Source organism: Calliphora vicina, chromosome 4, assembly GCF_958450345.1.
Source record: "Calliphora vicina chromosome 4, idCalVici1.1, whole genome shotgun sequence".
Classification (NCBI taxonomy): Eukaryota; Metazoa; Arthropoda; class Insecta; order Diptera; family Calliphoridae; genus Calliphora; species Calliphora vicina.
Genome location: NC_088783.1, coordinates 54,645,347 through 54,667,194, shown reverse-complemented (window position 1 = coordinate 54,667,194; position 21,848 = coordinate 54,645,347). Strand labels below are relative to the sequence as shown.

Sequence of the window (21,848 nt, the reverse complement as noted above, 5' to 3'; positions counted from 1 at the left end):
TCAAAGACCTTTGCAACGACATAGTACGTCGGACCTACAATGGGTCAAAATCGGGAAAAATATTTTTTAACTTGAATTTTTTGTTCACCAAAAAATAATTTTTTGTTAAAACATTTTTTAATATTTAAAAATTTTTTTTTTTTAAAAATTAAAATTTTTTTTATTTAAAAAATTAAAAATTTTTTTATTTAAAAAATTAAAAATTTTTTTTTTTTAAAAATTAAAAATTTTTTTTTTTTAAAAATTAAAAATAAACTTTTTTTTAAAAAATTAAAAAAAATTTTTTTTAAAAAATTAAAAAAATATTTTTTTTAAAAAAATTAAAATCGTGAAAAACGTGAAATTTATGTTCCCATGAAATATCCATTTCCCTCGAAGGGAAAATTGCTATCATGATATTCCCCTAAACTTTTCATTCACAATAGTTGATTTTGTTCGTAACAGCTGTTTATTGTTTACAAAATTTCATCTAAAAATTTCACAACATGGGGAATTTTTTCACGTGAACAAGGTTGATAAACGAGAAATGGGAAAAGGGAACATATTTCATGTGAAATGTTGATTCGCGATAGGGGTGAATTTTTTTTTTTATTTTAAAGTATAATTTGAAGAAGGATATATACGATTCAGTACAGCCGAATATAGCTCTCTTACTTGTTTCAAAAAAAAATAGTTTTCAATCTTTATCTTAAAGTATACGATGTTGAAGAGTATATATAATTCGGCACAGCCGTTTTTTCCCCCAATTTTCCGGTTTTCGACTTGTACTTTTACTTTCATACAGAATGAAAAATATTTTGTAAAAGTATTTGTTTTTGTTATTTATTATATTTTAAAATTTGTTAAAAGATATTACTGAACACTTTATTGCATATAATGAGGTCCTGGTGTGGGTACACTTTTTAGAGGTGAATCAAAATCTGTTTCAGTTGGTTCCGGTACTGGGCATTCTTGCAAAGAGGTTCCTATACGCTCCTGCAATGTTTCATATAGCTTGTGTACGGTTTCATTGTGGCCAGTTGTTGGTTGCATGGCTTTCATGAGGGATTGCAAACGACCTGGTGGTAGTTTGTTGTGCACATACCTAAAAAAAAGTTAAATATAAATGTAATTTTGAAATTTAAAAAATATTTTGTTTTTAATAAAAATAACAAAACTTTTTACATTTTGAAATCTCCAAAAAAAATTTAAAATCTTACCACAATAATTTAATCATGTGTCTTGTCACATTATCCCTGGTCAAGCCGGCAAATAGAAATTCATCAAATAAGGTAGTGCAAAAATCTTCTGTGGTAAATTCCTCTGCCATGGGAATCAATAGAGCAATCTTAAATAAAATAAAAAAACATAAGTTTATAAACAAATTTCCAGAGTTGCAAAGAAAACTCGACTTACCAAAGAATGTAGAAAAGGATCTTCATAGGCACGATCATCCTTACACGATGACAATATAGCCAACACTCGTAAAACACCGACACGATCTTTCTGGCGTGCCGTATTTAAAGTGTAATACATGGCCAAAATACTGGCCACTGAACTCTCCTGTATATATGCCTCCACGGCATCGGGTGCAGGACCTGAATGTTCTATTGTAGTTAGAGCCGATTCACGTTCATCGGGGGGTAATTTGGAATGTAAACTGCGACACTGATCGTCCACCATCAGAGACATAAGAGCCGGTAAAAATTTCGTAACAACTTGAGAGTCCAGTTTCGGTTCCTTGAAATCTTGTGAATCAATCATCACCCAGGCACTAAGACCCAAAGCCAACATGCGCAACAATAGTATAAGTATGGTGTTGTCGCGCGGCAAACTTTCATTGTTGATTAAATGCTGCAGTATTTTAATGGCCGAAGTAGCCAGAAAATTTATAGCATAGGGATCACACAAAGTCATAGACAAGTCACCCAATACTTGCTCCTGGCCACGTTTGATATTATCCAAAAAACCTTGCAATTCCCTAGATCTTTTTATATCCACATTTTTCTCACGTATACAAGCATCCAAACACCAGGTAAACTTATGACAAGGATCCACAGAAATAATCTCTTGCACTTCCAAATCATGCAAAGCCATTAAAAGTTCGGCTCTCAAAGTGCAATAGTGTACATTGCGGGTTCTTAAGAACAGAGTGCGCAAGAATTGCAAAACCATATCGTATAATTTGACGCTGGTGCCAATCATATTGGCCAATTTTTGCACAACCTCACCCTGACGCCGCACCTTGGGCGAAGGATGAAAGAACAAGTTATTGAGATTAGTGTGATCAAATAAAATATGCTCCTTTTCCCTGATATACTGCGAGAGTAAGGGTGAAACTTCATCACCGAACAGTGACTGATTGTCGCGCCATATCTGTCTTTTCACCTCGGTATCAGTGTCAGCATATAGTTCACGATCTCTTACCAATATGCGCAAATATTTATCATCTATATGGGGTGTATTACGCAAAATGGCCATTACCACGGGACGCAAGGCCTTAACACGCACCACTGGGAAGCTCTTCACCAAAAGCTCTTTCAGTTTCTTATCACGTTCTCGTGGATCTTTTTGACCCAACTCATTAATATGGGTTATAAGTTTATCTCTTAGTTCCTCCATAAGAGAAGTGTGGAAATCGAGTCTACGCACTCCATGCAAGTCCAGCAAGGGTAACATGGGTCGCAAAGAGGGCAATAGTACACCATTTTCCAACTATATATAGTTGTTATTAAAATATCTGGGTATTTTTGTAGAAATATAAATTAAGTGTTTGCTTACCTGAAAACTTTCTATAGCCTTTAAGGGATCCGTGCAAGAGGTTAGAGCTTCTCTTAAATAGGCTTGTCCTGGTATATTTACCTCTTCCAGACCGGTGCCCGTGAATTTAGGTGGAGGTTGTGCCATTTTTATTTAAATTTTCGGCCACTAATTCAATATTATTTTCTAAAATCTATAAAAATTTCCTTAGAAGACATACGTACTGGCGTATGTTTATGTTTTTTTTTGTTCATAAATTGTATAAATGTCAAAGCGGTGTTTGTTTATAAAGCTGCCATATTTTATTTAACAGTAAAACACTGCCTTATCGATGCTACAGTGGTTAACAAGAAGTAGTAATGAAACAAATTTATTTTTTTTCTTTATATTTTACTATATAATAAATTAACTAAATGACTTCTAAGTGAAATTTAAGTAAATCAAGTATTTTTTTTATATTTAAATATATTATTTTTATATTTTTTTTATTATATTTAACTAATTTTGTAAAGCTTATCTATCATCTGGCATCTTTGAAACACTTACACAGCTGTCAGTGCTCAAACACTGCACAACTTAAATAGATTTCTATAATTTTCAGCTAGTAAAGTGTGTTTTATATAGAAAAATTAAAGAAATTACCTTTAAAATAAGCCCTAAATGTTTAAAATTTTGTTGAAACTTAAAAAATAATATGAAATTCAATTATATTGTAGAGTACCGTTAGCAAATTTAAATAATAAACGAACGGAAATTAAATAACTCGCAGCAATTGTGTATTTTTTTCTGGGGCCTAAAGAAAAGAGCAGCGAAAAAATGTTTCATTCGATGACCACCACCACAACTACAGCAGAAGAAACGAGTTACTCGTAAATTATTGCTAAATAAGGAGCAAATTTACAGAAAAGAGAGCACTTTTATATTTTTAATAGTATAATATGGAAAATAATACACAAAGTATGTAATATTTGAATAAAATTTTAATTTATTTTACACTTACACTATCTAATTGTATTAAAATATGGGATATGATGTGTGATCGTTGTTATTGTTTTGCAGAGAGAAGACGTTATCAAAAGGACTTGGCACCCACAGATGATATTCTAACATTGATACATTTGGTGCGACAAAATCCTACATTGTATAATTATAAATTGCAGCCAAATCAACGCAGGCGTATAGATATTTTAAATGGTTGGGCGGAAATAGCAGCGGCCATAGGAAGTGAGTATTTAGTTAGTTGCTTTGTGGCATAATAGGGATATCATGAAAGTCTAATACAACGAATAAGTAAATGACTTTATTAGTAAAGAAAAGTTTGGCTACCGTTACCGCTAAGCAGCCGTTACTTCGAACATACACTTTCAGCTCGTCTACCTTTACCGAAATAACTTCAATTAACGTTACCGATATAATCGAAAATACCGTCACCTTTAAATTATGTTATTCTACAAATAATTTTGCCATTAATCAAGATCATCGAAACAGCTTGCATTTTAATAATTTTTTTGGTGTTTATAGCTCTCATTAAGCACAAAAATGTTAAAATGTTTGCCAGCTCTCTCTAAGTTTAAGAGCCAATATACCTATATAATAGTAAATTTCTCATGCATTTGGAAAATAATCTGATCATTATGGGTATCATTGAATATTGCTTCAAAATACCTTTGATATGATATACCTATAATATGGAACTGTTTATTAATATTGTGAACCAAAAATTCCTTTTTGAATTTATATGAAAGTACTTCAGAAAATTTTTATTTACAGAAAAAGTGATTTTAGCGAAGCCGGTGATCGATACACCCCAGAGTTTAAAGTCCCTTCGGCCGGCCGAAGGCCGTCAATATAGAAAATGTGAATATTGAAAGAAAAAAATTTTTAAAATATAAACTGTTGCGGGGATCTTGATTTGTTCCAAAATTTTTTTAAAATTAAAAAAATTTAAAAAATCAATTAGACCAAAAAATAAAAAAAAAATTGAAATCAATTTTCTGAAGACCCAAATATCTTCGGAATCCAATTCTTCAATTATTCTGTCAGACATGCTTTCGAGAAGTTTGCTATTTAAAATCAGTAAAATCGGTCCATAAATGGCTGAGAATGAGGAAAAATCCAGGACAACCTCGATTTTTGGCTTATTTTTGACCTATATCTGGATTACTAAGTCATTAATATAGACAATATATATAATGGATATCTAATGATAGATATTTCAAAGACCTTTGCAAATAACGTATATAAATTCATAATAAGTTGGACCTGCAATAGGTCAAAATCGGAAAAAATATCTTTTAATCCGATTTTCTTTTTCACCAAAAGTTTTTTTGGCTAAATATTAAAAAAATGAAAAAACAAAAAAAAAAATTTTTAAATTTCAAAAATTTAAAAATAAAAATTTAAAAAAAAAATTCGAAAATTTTTTTTCCAAAAAATTAAAAAAACAACTTTGAAAAAAAAAAATTTTGTTTGCCTAAAAATTTTTAAAATTTTTATTTTAAAGTATAAATTGTTGAAGGGTATATAAGATTCGGCACAGCCGAATATAGCTCTCTTACTTGTTTTTTTTAATTTATTTATATTTTAGACAAATACACCGTCGAGGAATGTCGCCGCAAATGGAAAAATCTACGCGACACATATCACCAATATCGTTTACGTAAACCCAAAATGAGTGATGGTCTTTCGAAGTGGCGCTACGCCAAAGATATGGAATTTCTCTCGAATGTCTATCAACCGAAATTAAAATCTAATCGTACCCAAAACTACAACACCACACCACAAGATAATCTCTTGCACAGCGTTTCGGAAAGTACTGACGAACACGATCATGTTGTGTCCCAGGATATGGTGCATCCGAATATTATATCAGTCAATGATACGGACACATTTATTTTGACCACTTACGAAGATGTAACACATGACAACGATGTCTCGCACGAGGATCCCAATATGGTGTCGCATAGTGAATTGAATCATGACCAGAATAGCATGGAAGATTGTGTGGAGATAGTTAAGCATGAACAGCACGTGACTTTGGATGATGATGGCAATACGGGCGGTGAGGTTGACTATGAGGAGGTATGTTTGTATGAAGAGTCTGGCAATACGCCGAGTGTGGATTGTGAGACAATTATTGGGGCGGGAGCTGGTACAAATTCGGCCAATTCGGATGATACAAAATTTCAATATATCGATGCAAACGATTTCTGTATAGCCTCAATGAATCCCACAAGATCACAATATTCAAGTAGTGCTAGTAGTGTTATTGGTGCGGCGGGAACTATTAAATTGAAAACATTACCCATGGTCAGTTCTTCGACTACTTCCACAGCCTCCTCAACGCTTGACTCTACAGCATCCTGTGTTGCAATCTCCTCTCCTTCTGTACACTTACAAACTCTACCCGAGCTTACTCCCTCGCCAGCAATACCTCCGTCTACAACAACGGCCAGTACGCCTGCTACATATATGTATGCCTCTATAAATCCCACAAGATCTCAATATAACAATAATAATAACACGGGCAGTGTTATTGGGCCAACGGGTACCATTAAACTGAAAAACATACCAACGGTCAGCTCCTCTACCACTGCTATGCCCTCTACATCATCTACAACACTGGACTCTACAACGTCTTGTGGTACCATAGCCTCCTCACCCTCAGTACATATACAAAATCTGCCCGAATTAACAGCCTCTCCCACAACACCCTCTACAACGCCCATAGACACCAAGCATGACGGCAATTCCCTTCTAACCTCTGCAAATACAAATTCCCAACAAATGCAACCTATCTACGCAAATACACCCTCCACTTCGTCGGTCATGTCTTCGTCAGCCACAATGTTTTGTATTCATCAACGTGAAGAATGTGATTTATTTTTTGATTTTCTTAAAAAGAAAATCCAACGTTTTCCACCTGAAGAGATCACCTCCATACAAGTGGAATTTCTTAATTGCGTTTTGCGTCGAGAGGCAGAACATGCCCAGAAAGCCCAACAACAACAACACCAACAGCAGCATAATTCTATTCATTAGTGATCTTTTTTAGATTTGTTTTCTATACAAAAAACAAGGTTTCGTTAAAAACAAAAATTAAAGTTTAATAGAAATTATTGATATATTAAATAAAAACATAATTAAGTTTAAGTAACAATATTTTTAGTTTTGTTTAAATAAAATTAATTTAATTTGTAAATGTATAAATAAAATAATGAAAATTAATAAATTAAGGAAATTTTAACTACTTTTTAACCCAAAAACAAATTGATTCGAAGGAAAAGATCCTTTCAAGTTGTTCTATATAGAAAACATTTTTCCAACAAAATCTTGTATACAGAAAAAACTTTGTCCAAAGACAAACTCTTTTTCTAAACAGAAAAAACTTTGTACAAAGACAAACTCTTCTCTATATAGAAATTAACTTTGTCCTTTTTTCTATACAAACTTTGTCCCAATAATCGTTATGACAAAAAATCAATAAAACAAAGGCATTCTTTTTGCTATTTATTAGTATAAATAGCTTTTTTGTTCAGGACATTTATTATAATTTGTATTTTCTTATTTTGGCAATTGACTGTTGTCTGCTACAATAAACAGTATTTGTGAGTGAGTTTTTTTGTGCAAAATGTGTGTGGGTTATTCCTAAGGGTGGATATACATATATTTATCGATGTATAAAAAAGCACATTTAAAAACTAATGCCAGCTTATGTTAAAGCTAAAACTAAAAACAAACTGCTTAAAAAATCATAAGCAAAACAAAAAAAGAAAAAACTAATAATGATAAACTAAATAATGCAGGTAAATTTTGGAACACATGAAGTCGATTTAAAAAAATAATGAACACAAAAAATCGCTAAGTTAAAAAATAATAATAATTGAACTATAAATATATACATTTATAAAATATAGCCTTAAAATAATAATAAAATAAAACAATACCAATTAATGCCAAATTTAAAGTAAAAATAAAAATACAATTTAGTTTGTTAATTCTTGCAGTTTTCACAAAAAGAACAATTATGTTGATTGTTTATGTAAATCAGTAATACGATCTGTATTAAAATAGATTACGGTAATTGTAATATCATCACGATAGAGACGTACAACATCCTGAGGTAGTGATAAATAGTAAGCGATTTTTGAATGTTCAATGCCATACTCCGTGCCGCCCAGGGCATGACGTATCAAATGGGTGGCGGAATTTTGATCAGAAGGCTTGCGGGTTCTGCCAGCTCTAAAATAAACAAAACAAACATAATTGTATTCATTAAATTATAATTATATAATAGGTTTCAATTAAAAACTCACTTCCTTTCGGCTAGTATATTTGAAATTTCCTGCAAAGTCACATCATCAGCTGGCAATTTTACTGGCTCTAGAGATTTTTTCGAATTTAAGTGATCACCCACCAAACTCACCACTTGTGAGGGTGTTAGAAAATCCCACAGACCATCACTGCCTATTACAAGGAATTTATCGTTGACTGATAGCCGGTGATGTTCAACATCTGGTTTCGCTGACAGGTAGGGCGGTGTATGATAGTGAGGCGGTACTGCGTTTTCGCCAAATACTGGTACTACATATTTATCCATTATTTCATTTGACCATTTATAGCGAAAATCCCCCATTGCACGCAGGGGCGCCAATTGTCCGAGTAAACGATCATTTCGTATGGCTGTATCATGTTCCTCTTTGGGATGTTCCAGCAATATTCGTTGTACTTCTTGTTGATTATCGGTGTTGTGTTCCTGATTAAGTTTTTTCGATATCCAACTGCCTGTTTCCGGGCATACTGATCCCAAAACTGCTGTGCAATCGCCGGTACTAGCTAAATGTATATCAAGACCTTCAATGTGAGCAACACAAGCTACGGCACCTGAAGGGAGTTAAAAAGAGACCGGGAATTTAATACAGGAAATTAAACAATAACATAGACACATTTTTTGGGAAGACTAATTACTACAGAAACATTTTGTTGGGACCAAAATTTTATAGAAACATTTTTTTTGGGAAGAAACTTTTTTAGAGAAATTTTTTGTTGGGACGAAATTTTTATAGAAACATTTTTTTTGGGAAGAAACTTTTTTAGAGAAATTTTTTGTTGGGACGAAATTTTTATAGAAACAATTTGTTGAGACACAATTTTTTATAGGACCCAGATTTTTATAAAAAAAATTTTGATTGGGACAACAATTTTTATAGAAAAATTTGATTAATACACAAATTTGTATTGAAAAATTTTATTGGGACAAAAATTTTTATAGAAAAATTTTATTATTATAAAAAAAATTTATTGGCACACAAATTTTTATAAAAAAAATTGATTGGGACAACACTTTTTATAGAAAAATTTGATTAATACACAAATTTGTATTGAAAAATTTTATTGGGACAAACATTTTTATAGAAAAATTTTATTGGAACTAGAATTTCCTCTCTTACCTGACATCGCCACAGCCATTGTTCTCATATTTGTATTATTCAAGGCCTCCTCCGATAAATCATTGTCCAACGAGAGAAAGGCATTTTCAATAGTTGTTGAGAAATCTTGTAATTCTTGACTAGATAATGATTTAACGTATTTACTAAAACTTTCCTCATAGATATCCTTAATATCTTTAACAAAATCCACCTATAAATAGAAAAAAAAACCAATTAGATACAAAAATTCAAATTGGAATTCTTAAAATTTGCCACTAACATTATCATTATGACACTTTAAAAACGATTGACTATCGCAACCCTTATCAATTTGTTCTTTTAAGATTTTACGTTCCACTAAGGAGGCTGCTATATAACGCAACAGACGCTTGGATATAACTTGAGAGCAGGCGGGTCCACCATGGCCATCAAATATGCCACAAATAAAACCTGTAATATGTTTAGAAAAGTTTAGAAATTATATAGATTTTTAATTATTAAAAAAAAATTGCACCTTTTTTATGCAAAAAACTGCCTTCAGTACGACAATCTTCACAAGGTTTATTGGAGGCCACTTGATTAGATTCATAGCTGTGTATGGTACTATTTTGTTGCTCCGGAATGACATACATAAATTCATTTTCTTTTAAAATCATATTAACCTTTAAAATATAAAACACAAAAGAATAAAATAATTAAAATCAGTTCATTGTTGTTGTGGTACTCACATCATACGGCGACAATTGAGGCAATTGTGCAGGTCTCTTTATAGAGATGCAAAAATTGCGTTTAACATCGACATGGCCACACACGGTCCTTGTTGTCCTGTGTCGTACATTAAGGACTGTGTTACGCAGTAGTATTGTTAACATCTAAAAAATGTGCTTATTTCTTCTCTACACTTTTAAGGGATTCTTTCTTGTTTGCTGGTCACTTTATATCTCCTTATTCAAAGTTACGTTTTTCCTTGCGTTCTATTTATATAATTGTTTATATATTTTTGTATTTAATTGTTTACTCACTAACTCATGGACTTTTATTTATTATATATATTATGTATTTAGTTAATTTATCATATTATTCGCTGAAAATGCGGAAAGAGGAAAACCAAGAAATGAAATTTCTATGAAAATTGCCTTGACAATTCTATTTGCGAAACGACCAACTGGGATTCTGTCAAAATTATTGAAGTTCAACCAGTGTTGCCAATTCATGTGTAATTACACATATCGTAGGTAGCATGTGAAATTTCAGATTCAGAATTTCAATTTAATAAAAATATAAACTAATGTTGTCTAAATATCTTCAGATTTTAGCTTTTAATTCATATCTTCGGTGAGAGATGAGAAACTGTCACGACATTGCAGATTTCATTAAAAAAACATTAAATATTATCCAACACCATTGGCCTTTAAATCCCATATTAAAAAAAAGAAATTACAAATTTATTCCCAATTTTGTTTAATTATACCACTGTGTAGTTTTCCTCCTCACATGGGCAGAACCATTTTTGATATGATGTTTATTACCTGCTTGATCATTAAATCCAATAAGAATACAAGAGTGTGTCGAACAATCGATTTCTTTATCCCGACAAATTTTCTTCAGATGTTTATTTTATAATTATTATGATGGCAACACAGACTTCTCCTTAATAAGAAGTCGGCAATGCAGTGTTTATATAAGTTTAGGGTGACCTGATATTTTTATTTATAAGGAAGAAGATGAGGGACACAAATAAGAAAATAAAAACTTTCGTTTGGACTTATTAGGAGAGAAATAGAGATATGAATTTAACGATATACAAGGAGTTTAGTTGCTTTATTCTCAGCGACATTGGGAAGAGTTGAAAACTATTGAAAACAATGTTGGGCAGCGCATTAACGATGCCTACTTTTTATGTACTTGCTCAAACTATGTCGGAGAATATACCTAGCTATGCTATCGCAAGAATGATATAACCTGTGCTGCACAGTAAGCGCACGACTTACTTGGAATACAACGCTTACAACATAGGAATATGAGGGAGGTGAATTAGAATTAGTCTGCTTCTTATTACTTCTGTGACAATTGTCAAAATGTAGAAGAACAAGACTATTTTTCATGATCTATGTCACCGTTCGGCACTAGGACATCTGAATGCTAGGTACATAGGGCAGCACTCCTTTAGCAGCCTCACTGAATTATGGGATGTATAGAATACTATATTAGGAAGAACAGGCATGAGAATCACGCCTCAGGGTGGACCCTAATCCTTCGATTGACTGGTTCATCCATATCTTCTTATCCTCTTCTCTATCTACTCCACGAGCAACAATTCTATTCCAATTTATATATCCTCCAATATTATATTTAATTTATTTTCAATAATAATAATTTTGACTTTATGTAATTATTAACCGATTACTTGTATCCACCCATAAACAACACTTGTGTTTCTATGTAAAATAACCATTGTTGACACTGTTTTATCGATTTGCTTATTCTCTTACAAATTAAACACTCAAATTGTAATAGATTAATGAGAATTGATGAAAATGTCACATCAATTTTTTTTTTATCGAGGGGTGTTTATATTTTTTTTCTTCTTCGCTAGTCAAGTGAAATTTTCTTCTTGTGAAAAAATGTGAAATTTTCAAGGAAATATTGTTAAGAAAAATATTATAAAATAATAATAAGAGTGCTAAAGGTGCATTTATTTCAATAAAACACAAAATGTTCCACATAAAAAGCATATAAAAAGCAAACGTAATCCAAAAAGGCTGCTTAAAAAATTGTGTAAAAAAATTACAATAAAGAAAAAAAATCTCCAACAAGAATTAAGGAAAAAATCAAAAAAAGAAAAAAGTATTTATGCGTGTATGTAAAATAAAAGGAAAATATATTGTCGATTAAGGTGCTGCGCCTATTTTTCTATTTACCAAAATAGAGTTAATTTAATAAGGAATTTAATTTTCATAAATAAATTATAACCAGTAAAAGAAATCTAAGCAATACCTGAAAAAATAAAATGTTAAAAGAAGCAAGCAAATAATAAAAAATACACAAAAAGTGTTTTACAAAAGAAAATAAAAAAAAAAAAAAAATGGTGACAAGTGGATTGTAGAAAATCAAGCAGAGCTGAAGAAATACAAGAAAAAATAGGAAAATCAACAGAAATTGAAAATGTCAATTTCATTTAACAAAATCTAACATATTATTTTCATTTAAAAGGTAAGCAAGAAGACAAATATTTATTTTTATTAATAAATTTTTAGTGAAAGCTGTTAAACTTCGTCCCCAACCATGTACTTTTATTGTATTTCTGTTCCCATATCTTTTCTTTTCCCCCATCCATCCATCCAACCAACAAACAACATCATCATCATATCAACATCTTTGTGCCAAACAACTCTATTGGATTGTACAAACAAAAAAAAATAAAATAAAAATTGTCTGTGTACATTTTCATTATTACTTGGTTTATTTTTTATAGTGTCTTTCGTTATTGTTTTATTTGGTCTTCATTTATTTTGTGTGTTTGTTTTTTAGTTTCGTTTATTTTAGTTTTTGTATGTTTCTTCTGCCTACAATTTGTTTTGTATTGTTGTTGCTGTTTTTTTTCTCTTCTTTCAACTTTTATAACAGAGTTTTTTTTTTAATTTATTTATTATTGTTGCCACCGCAGCACCTTTAAATTGATTGTTTATTTTTTATTGTTGTTTTCTTTTCCTATGATACTTTTTTTGCGATTCGTTTAATAAAAAAAATTATTTAAATTTGTTTGTTTCAAACAAATGCCACCACGAATTTAATTGACATTTACATTTTTATACCCTACGCTATATGTAGGTGTTGAATGCATGTGTTGGCTCTTGATGTGCCCAGAATTATTCTAATTTATTCAGAATTCTAAGTAGACTTGTGTTCACTTGTCTGAAAATCTGATCAAATTAGATTTTTTTTTAATTTTTATACCCTTCACCATAAGTGGTATAAATTTGTCATTCCGTTTGCGACTCCATAAAGTAGCTATATTTATTCTGGATCTGGATAGATTCCCGATGAATAGATACATCAATACACAGTTTAATACACATAAGCAATAAATGGCAGTTGTCAAAAAAGTAATATCGAACCGTATGGTTAATTTGATGTTCTGCGACCACTTTTTAATGGTTTTGGTTTGCATAGCGAGAACAAGAATATAATTTTCAATAGACAATGTGTGTGATATACATATGTATGTATATTTGCAACTTTTTCCAAACCACAAGAATTTTGATATTTTCTTTTGTTTGTTCTCTATTGCTATATTTCTGAAACCAGCTGATTCATATCTGTATTATTGTGCATCAATATATCCGCTATAGTCCAACTTAGGTTGCTATTTAAAATCAAGAAAATCCATACACAAATGTCTGAGATATAAGCAAAAAACCCACTACCTATTATCTCGATTTTTTCACCTACCACCTATTTTTATTTTCACCAATTTTTAATTTTTTTTAACATATTTTATTCAAGAAACAATTTTTTTAATATGTATTTATCAAGGTTGGCTAACGATTCGTAACGGTTAAAAGATAACGCTATTTTAGCGGTAACGGTATTTGCTGTTATACCGGTAACGGCATTTCAATAATAGAAAAACAAGTAAGAGAGCTATATTCGGCTGTGCCGAATCTTATCAAATTATACTTCAAAATAAAAATTTTAAATATTTTTAGGTAAAATTTTTTTTTTTCAAAAGTTGTTTTTTTTCATTTTTTGGAAAAAATTGTTTTTTTTTAATTTTTTAAATATAATTTTTTTTATTTTTTTTAAATTCAAAATTTTTTTTTTGTTTTTTCACTTTTTTTTTAATATTTAGCAAAACAAAAAACTTTTGGTGAACATTTTTTTCCGATTTTGACCCATTTTAGTTGAAACTTACTATGGTCTTATATATATCGTTGCAAAGTTCTTTGAAATATCTATCATTAGATATCCATATTGTCTATATTAATGACTAAGTAATCCAAATATATGTAGGTCAAAAATCGAGGTTGTAAGTTATTTGGGGGCTTCGGAAAGTTGATTTCAACAGACAGACGGACATGGCATAATCGACTCCGCTATCTATAAGGATCCAGAATATATAGGCCCATAATCATAGTCAGAAATAAAGAATACTTAAAGAGAATTAAACTCGACTTTACTCAAGAGTGGACTTTAGGTCTATCATAGACAAGTTAAAGTATACTTTTGACGTTGAAGTCGAATTTTAATAACGAGCTGTTATTAACTCGTTTAACAACAGCATCAGCTGTTCTTCACCAAGTAAAAAAGTTCGGCAGAAAGTAAAAAATGTTTAAGTTACAAGATATTGGTAGAGATTTTGCAATTATTGAACAATTTTCAATAAAATTAGTACCAAAATATTCTAATCATGATATTCATCTTATATATTTCATTTTTCCACAACAAACAACTTTTTTTCTTTAGTTGTCCCGGTTACTTTTAATGTTTACCTTTTTTGTTGTTTCAATTTAAAACATACTTTAATTTTGACTATAGTTGCAAAATAATTAAAAGCAGGTTTTTATTTTAAAGTTGTTTCTAAAAAGAACCGACTTTAGTGTTTGACTATGATTATAGGCCATATACTTTATAGGGTCGGAAAATTATATTGTGGAAATTACAAACGGAATGACAAACTTATAATTTAAATCTTTATCTTCTTCTTTATATATGTATATAATTCTTCTGTACGTTTGTTAGTAACTGAACTCCTCCTTAACGGCTGGGCCGATTTCGATGAAATTTGTTGTGTGTGTTTGAGTGGGTCCCTGGATGGTTTAGATTCACAATTGACCTATATAGGTACAATGTGCCTGGCACCTCCCGTATGAAGTAAACAATTATTATTGCATATCTGGAGTACTATTATAGTGGGAGTCTTCAAACTTTGCGTGAGCTATGGCAGAACAACGTTTGTTGGGACATCTAGTTATTTATAAAATATTGGTAATGGTATTTACGATTATATCGGTAAAGGTGGTGGCAAACTCAGTATTGCTTGTGGCCGTACAAGCACAACTGGACGTCCAGTTGAATTCTCTACATTCGAAACAATTGAAAAAATTCTATTGAGATTGAAAGTGCCATAGATTGTGGAAGACATAGGCATCTCATATGGCTCAGTGGTTTAAATCTTGTGAGTAAGAGAAGACTTTCCGCAAGATGAGTGCCGAATTTGCTCACAGTTAATTGTGTTTGTTCAATTGTGTGAACTTCGCAGGAGTGTTTGGCGTCGTGAGAACAAACAGCAGTAAAAATATTGGTTTTCGCGGGGTAAATCGGTCATAAAATGCATATTTTGATGACCACAACAAATCTTATTTTTTGTATGGGAAATAAATTGGAGAAACGTTGGACAAAGTGTATAGAGATCAAATGAGACTACATAGGTGGAAAAATAAAATAAATTTTCAAAGTCACTGGCTTCATTCAAAAAGTCACGGGCTTCAGAATGTTGATTTCAACATACAGACGACAGACGAACATGGCTATATAAACTCCGCTACCTGTAGCGACCCGGAATATATACACTATATACTTTATGTGGTCTCCTCAAATAGGTGATACAGATTAGTCATCTTTATATATCCGATTGCGCTTATATAATCCTCGAAATTGAGTGTCACTGATAAAAGAGGAAAATATGTTCAAAGATACAATTTTCTGTTAGAAATTTTTCGTTACGTCCCTATAGAGAACTAACTCAATGTTTTCAAAATTGTATTGAAATCTATGATTTGAGTAACATTATGCTAAATGACAAAAAAGTGTACCTAAGCTATAGCGTGTCTTTTTAGAGCGTTTTTTAATTTAAAAAAACAATTAATATATAATCGGATATTGGAATCTTTGCAATAAACCGAAAGTACAATCTCTAACATTTATTTTTGAAAGAATATTTTGTATTGAAGAGATGACCGAAGACTCTGTACTGAACATAGGGCTGACGTCTCTGTATTGAATAGTTAGCCGAATCCCATGAACAGAACAGACGACTGAAATCTCTCTATTGAACAATTGGCCGAAGCTTGTATATTGAACAGTGGATCGAAGTTTCTGTATTGTACAGTTGACCGAAGCCTCTGTCTTGAACAGTCGATTGAAGTCGCTATATTGAACAGTTGGCCAAATCTCCTATACTGAACAGACAACCGAAGTTTCCGTATTGTACAGACGACCGGAGTGTCTGTATTGAACAGTTAGCCGAAGACTTTGCCTTGAACAATCGATTTAAGTCTCTGTTTTCAACAGGACCGTAGAATCTGTATTGTACTGTTGGCAGAATCTCCTGTACTGAACAGACGATAGAAGTCTCTGTATTGAACAGTTGACCGAAGCCTCTGTCTTGAACAGACGACAGAAGTCTTTGTTTTCAACAGGACCGAAATCTCTGTATTGTATTCATCGGGACTCGAACTACATCCGAGTTGGCCGATTTGTATCAGTCTACTTTTTAAATTAATATCAAAGTGGTTGACAAATTCTTTCTCGTCTGTACCGCCCCGTTAGTGTGTAAACTTTGGTTACTTATACACAAATTATTATAAACTAAATGAGAATTACTAGGTAGTAATTTAGGGTTATTTAATCATTAAGATTTAAATGTTTTATTATTTAAATTAATTATTTTATATTATGTACGGGAAAGCAGGTGGATACGCATTGTGAAAGTCAAATTTTAGATCACTCTTAACCCAAAAAAAAAAAATCCAAACGTGTGACATCATACGATCTAGGCGGCCAGTTGACATTGAAAATCATTTCTCACATAACACCGAATTTCGTTATACAGCTAAATAATTTGGAGACGTTTTTGCGATGTGAATCTTTTCATGGTGTATTATAAAACAGTACTGAATAATAATGACAACCGTTTAAGTAGCAATATATATCTTGTGCAAAATGGACACTGCATGATTATGAAACTGAAGTAATTTTGAAACATATAAAAAAAACTCAAATGTAAACAGCTTTTCGGAATAGAGGATGTAACAATTAAAATTCAAAATTGCCAATAATTTCTAAGAAGCTTCAAAATGTAAATATTTGTGTATATAGTTAACTATGTACTCTTTAAAATGCTTTCAATCAAAATATATTACTAAAATTGATTTTGATTTTGATGCATGTCTATCTATATACACTTCTTTCATTTTAATATTTTGACCCAAATATCAGTTTGTGTTTTGCTCAATAATTTTCGAACATACAAAATACTTTTCAAATATTTTAACATTAAATGTACGCAAGTTTTCATAAGTGGGTGAATAAAGTGGATGATGAGGAGGTAGGTAGGTGGAGGTGGCTGACAGTAGTAGAAGTAGTAGTGGTTGGGGAACGAGGGTGTGGGTGAGGTTAGAAGTAGTAGTAGATATTGTACGCCTTACATCTATCTGTTTGCCCTATAGAATAGATAAGAAATATTTCAATCACTTTAAAACAAATCATATGGCTGTTTGTGAAAGCATTTAAAATGAATAGAAAATGTAAAACAAACTATAAAATCAAATGAAGGTGTTGTCTGTCGTCGATGTCTTTCTTTCATTTTCAAGATGAAAACCGCAAGACATGTTGAAAGGAACAAAATTAAAAAAAAATAAATAAACAAATAAAAAACGTTGAGGCATTCGAAGCATAAGAAAACCTAAACAAACAAAATGAAAATATAAAAAAAAGAAAATATAATTTATATAGAGTGATGCAATATTTGCATATAAGAAAATATCAAATGTATGAAATGTAACTTTGTATTTCATTTTTCTTTTTTTCTATTTTTTGTTTGTTGTTAGAATATTTGTACACTGTAAGAAATTGTGTGGCAATATTAAGTGGTGTTGGAAAGGGGCATGACAATCAATATTTTCTTTTAATATTTAAAGCAAATAATAAATATTTACATAGTGATTTTCGTTAACGACATTTTGGAGTTAGTGTCACGAAAGTCGTGCAAAATTCCGAGAGCCAAAATTACGCTCACATGATCATAGACAAGTTTCTTAATATATTCTTAGACGAAATTTTAAAATAATAATTCTACTATAAAAATTCGTGATTTTTTACATATTTTTGCTTTTATTTTGAAACATTTGTACAATACAAAATTATTCAAAGTATTGGCCATTGTTAGCTATGACATTTTCCCATCTTTCTGGCAACATATAGATTTGAAGCAAAAATAACTGCTCATCTTTTGAGACCAAGAACAAATCAAGCCAATATCGGATGCTCTTTTCCAAAGTGAAGCGTATCCCAGAGAGAGCGTTCTGCATCGATCGAAATAAATAGTAGTAAGGCGGGTGAGGCAAAACTTTCCAACCACTTTATTCTAAATAGTTTTTAACAGGTATTGCAACATGTGACCAAGCGTTTTCATGATGTAATATTACCATTTTATATCTGACCGCATATTGGGCCAGTGGTTTCTTCAAATGAATCAGCTGAGTTCGGTACAGGTTCCCTGTGATGGTCTTACCATATTTCAGCAGCTCATAACAGATAGGACCCTTTTGCTCCCACCAAATAAGAGCATTTCCTTAGCGCAATGGATATTTGTCTTTGTTGTTAATTCGGCTGGTTGGCCGGGTTTAACATGCGACCTCATACGCCTCGGGTTATCGTAATGGATACATTAATCATCGCAAAAAAAAAAAATCGGTGCAAAAATTATTTTCTTTTATAGCGTTGAACCAGCATGTCAGACATACAAAATCGTCTTTCAAGGTCTCTCAGCTTCAATTCGTATGTTATCCAAATTCCCTGGTTTTGAATGAATCCAGCTGATTGCAAAAATTTTGAAATTGCTGCTTGTGTAGCTCAAAAAAAGTGTTAAATTAATTTTTGTTGTTTTTGTATAAATTTATACTTAATTCAATGAACTTTCAAACCTTAAAAATTATTTTGAAAATTAGATGCAAATTTTAAAGAAAGACTTCATAATATATAAATACCTAAGAAATTCATCAGTAAAAAAAATAGCATCAAGATAGAAATCGATTAAAAATAAACAAAAATTAACCAGGGCAAAATTTAATTTAGTAACAATTATTATGGTTTGTAACGTTCTTAACACGTTATTATTAAAAGTAAAATATTGTAGTCTTTTGTTTTCGTATTTTTTGGCAAAAAAAGAGACCGACCACCCCACCTCCTACCCATAAAGATTCTAAAATTTTAAAAATTTTGTATCGAACTTGTATGCCAAAAATATTTTTTTATTCCCCAACATAAATTCTTAAATATTTTTGGTTTCCTTTTACCCTTTTTGTGACTCTTGGCCATCTAGTTTTAATAAAATTATGTTTGGTGATATCGCATCCTGTCCCACGACATTGACCTTTTAGCTTGAAACCCAAATTTATATCAGTTTATCATTCCATAGATCATTCCTATGGTCATAATTTTTTGGATTTATATCTGAGTATGATTTTATCAAGCATTTGATCATATAAGATTGAATTATTTATTCCACATATTCAGTATATTCTTCGAATGTTATAATAGAAAACCCACAATAAAACTATAATTTTAAAATCTGTGTGTTTGTAAGATAAGATGATTATATTATCTTAAATTTTGGTTGAAATTGGTTTCGGAGGACTTTCTATAGAAGTCTGATATCAAACAATATAATTTGTTTAATTATTTGACCAAAAAGTGTTTTGGTACTAGAATGTTGAAAAATGGTAATGCGACTTCGGAAATTTTACCTTTAATAGATTATGTAATATTGTTATCGGTGAAACTTTTAATTTAAATTTTGTTCTTGTAATGGTCAGCGAATAACTGCAACACTAGTCGCCACTTTTGACCACAATGCAGAACATAAATGCCTGATTTTCGAAACGATGGACCAAGAGCGTTATGATTAAAAGCGATAAGCGGTTTCGCAACCTAAAATTTATATTATTATTTCAACGCAATGTTTTTTATAACCATTTCTTAATATCTATAAATAGTTTTATTCTGAATTAAGCTAATTTGTATGTTCAGAAATCATAATTTTTTAAACTAGAGCTCACATGTACAACTTTTGTTGCTACTAAAAAAATTAGAAAAGTAAAATAAATTTGTTTGTTTTTAATTTTATTCATTTCGATATAAATAGATTCAAATTATAATTTTATGGCGATTTTTTAAAACAAAAACATGAATATATATTTTTCCGACAATTTCTTACGATGGTGCTATTATTTTGACTGCACAAAATCTGGGTATTTTTCAAAAATACTATATCATTGAATGAAAGGTTAATATTTCTTAAAGAAAAGTTTACTCATAGAAGAAATAGAGATTAATTAAAGATCTTATATTATATTTAATTAAAATTACTATGGAAATAAAAATATTTCCCATGTTAATTGCTTTAAGGTTCTGTGGTGCTATTATTTTGACATGATACAACAATATAAGGTACACTCAGTGAAAAATAAATTTTTGTAACGTCAAACAAAAGAAAATATAAAAAAAATATGAAAAAAATCAAAACCAAAGTTCGACGTTATAGGGCTAAATATTGAAAACTCTCCCTAGTGATTCTACCTTCTACAATTATTGTATCATGCCTTAAAATAAATTTGTTTAAATATTATTAGGTAAACAAAATATTTTTTTTTTCGAAATTGCTTTTTAATTTTTTTTAAGAATTTTTGACCAAAAAATTTGTTGAAAAAAAAAAAATTCGGGTTAAAAAATATTTTTCCAGATTTTGACTCATTGTAGTTCCAACTTACTATAGCTTTATATACATACATCGTTGCAATGAATATTGAAATATTCATCATTAGATATCCATATTGTCTATATTAATGACTTAGTAATCCAGATATAGATCAAAAATAGTCCAAAAAATCGAGATTGTCCCGGTTTTTTCCTTATATCTCAGACATTTGTGGGCTGATTTTGTCGATTTTAAATAGCAACCGAGCCGGAAGAATTCCCGATATAGTGATGTATGAATCATGTATGTAAGTTATTTTTGGGGGCTACGGAAAGTTGATTTCAACATACAGACGGACATGACTATATCGACTTCGCTATCTACAACGATCAAGAATATATATATTTTGTGGCATCGCAAATGAAAAATGTAGAAATTACAAACGGAATGACATACTTGCCACTCATGGTAAAGGGTGGGTATAAAAATATTTAAAATTTTTATTTTAAAGTATAATTTGGTGAAGGGTAAATAAGATTCGGGAATATAGCTCTCTTACCTACGTGTAAAACATTTCAAATTTTATTTCAAATTTATTTTTATTTGCTTGACTATAATCCTTATACATTTTTTTCTGTAATGATACATATTCAGAAATATATATGTAAGTATGTAAATATAACTGTTGCAAAAATGATAAAAGCACATGCAGATCTTTATAAATATTAAAAACAATAGGCAACAGCAACAAATATAATAAATAATATGTAATAAACATTTCAATGTTGGCCATTCAAATAAACCTTTCTCTCATGCACACACTCAGCCTTAAAAGCGACTTCATAAATACCCAGTTGACCAAGTCTTCAAGACATCCTCAATGTTAGATGCACCGTGATGAGTACTCCTGGACGTCATATGTATGAGGCACAGCCAGAATAAATTGTCAACGAATGTTTCGAACAAATGTCGCGAAAATCATG

At 30.9% G+C, this 21,848-nt stretch overlaps 4 protein-coding genes across 4 annotated transcripts in view; 2 read left to right on the top strand and 2 right to left on the bottom strand.

The window, feature by feature from the left end:
* Positions 1-795: 795 nt before the first annotated feature.
* On the bottom strand, positions 796-2,984 carry NELF-B (negative elongation factor B). The gene is made up of 4 exons (XM_065508628.1): positions 2,761-2,984; positions 1,396-2,694; positions 1,200-1,327; positions 796-1,084 (listed from the first exon to the last, which is right to left on the bottom strand). The coding sequence occupies exons 1-4, from the start codon at positions 2,884-2,886 to the stop codon at positions 865-867; spliced, it is 1,773 nt and encodes a 590-aa protein (XP_065364700.1). The 5' UTR covers positions 2,887-2,984; the 3' UTR covers positions 796-864.
* Positions 2,985-3,367: 383 nt separating this feature from the next.
* On the top strand, positions 3,368-6,985 carry LOC135958872 (uncharacterized). The gene is made up of 3 exons (XM_065509807.1): positions 3,368-3,696; positions 3,799-3,963; positions 5,327-6,985. The coding sequence occupies exons 1-3, from the start codon at positions 3,678-3,680 to the stop codon at positions 6,778-6,780; spliced, it is 1,638 nt and encodes a 545-aa protein (XP_065365879.1). The 5' UTR covers positions 3,368-3,677; the 3' UTR covers positions 6,781-6,985.
* Positions 6,986-7,235: 250 nt separating this feature from the next.
* On the bottom strand, positions 7,236-10,313 carry Pdp (pyruvate dehydrogenase [acetyl-transferring]-phosphatase 1-like protein, mitochondrial). The gene is made up of 6 exons (XM_065507484.1): positions 9,896-10,313; positions 9,682-9,829; positions 9,448-9,617; positions 9,189-9,378; positions 8,055-8,622; positions 7,236-7,980 (listed from the first exon to the last, which is right to left on the bottom strand). The coding sequence occupies exons 1-6, from the start codon at positions 10,037-10,039 to the stop codon at positions 7,764-7,766; spliced, it is 1,437 nt and encodes a 478-aa protein (XP_065363556.1). The 5' UTR covers positions 10,040-10,313; the 3' UTR covers positions 7,236-7,763.
* A 1,409-nt stretch (positions 10,314-11,722) lies between these two features.
* Positions 11,723-21,848, top strand: part of LOC135956308 (BTB/POZ domain-containing protein 7) — a 30,201-nt gene continuing 20,075 nt past the window's right edge. Inside the window, exon 1 of the mRNA XM_065506752.1 lies at positions 11,723-12,380. The gene's annotated coding sequence lies outside the window, so the exon portion shown is untranslated. The remainder of the gene's footprint in view (positions 12,381-21,848) is intronic.

What these genes read in the sequence shown, in the direction of transcription:
- NELF-B (XM_065508628.1), bottom strand. Translation starts at nt 2,886, where the DNA reads ATGGCACAACCTCCACCTAAATTCACGGGCACCGGTCTGGAAGAGGTA. An exon ending in AGGCTATAGAAAGTTTTCAG is followed by an intron (nt 2,695 to 2,760) that starts GTAAGCAAACAC and finishes AACTATATATAG; the next exon opens with TTGGAAAATGGTGTACTATT. An exon ending in ATCCTTTTCTACATTCTTTG is followed by an intron (nt 1,328 to 1,395) that starts GTAAGTCGAGTT and finishes ATTTTATTTAAG; the next exon opens with ATTGCTCTATTGATTCCCAT.
- LOC135958872 (XM_065509807.1), top strand. An exon ending in AATAGCAGCGGCCATAGGAA is followed by an intron (nt 3,964 to 5,326) that starts GTGAGTATTTAG and finishes TTTATATTTTAG; the next exon opens with ACAAATACACCGTCGAGGAA.
- Pdp (XM_065507484.1), bottom strand. Translation starts at nt 10,039, where the DNA reads ATGTTAACAATACTACTGCGTAACACAGTCCTTAATGTACGACACAGG. An exon ending in TAAAGTGTCATAATGATAAT is followed by an intron (nt 9,379 to 9,447) that starts GTTAGTGGCAAA and finishes TTCTATTTATAG; the next exon opens with GTGGATTTTGTTAAAGATAT. An exon ending in AATATACTAGCCGAAAGGAA is followed by an intron (nt 7,981 to 8,054) that starts GTGAGTTTTTAA and finishes TGTTTATTTTAG; the next exon opens with AGCTGGCAGAACCCGCAAGC.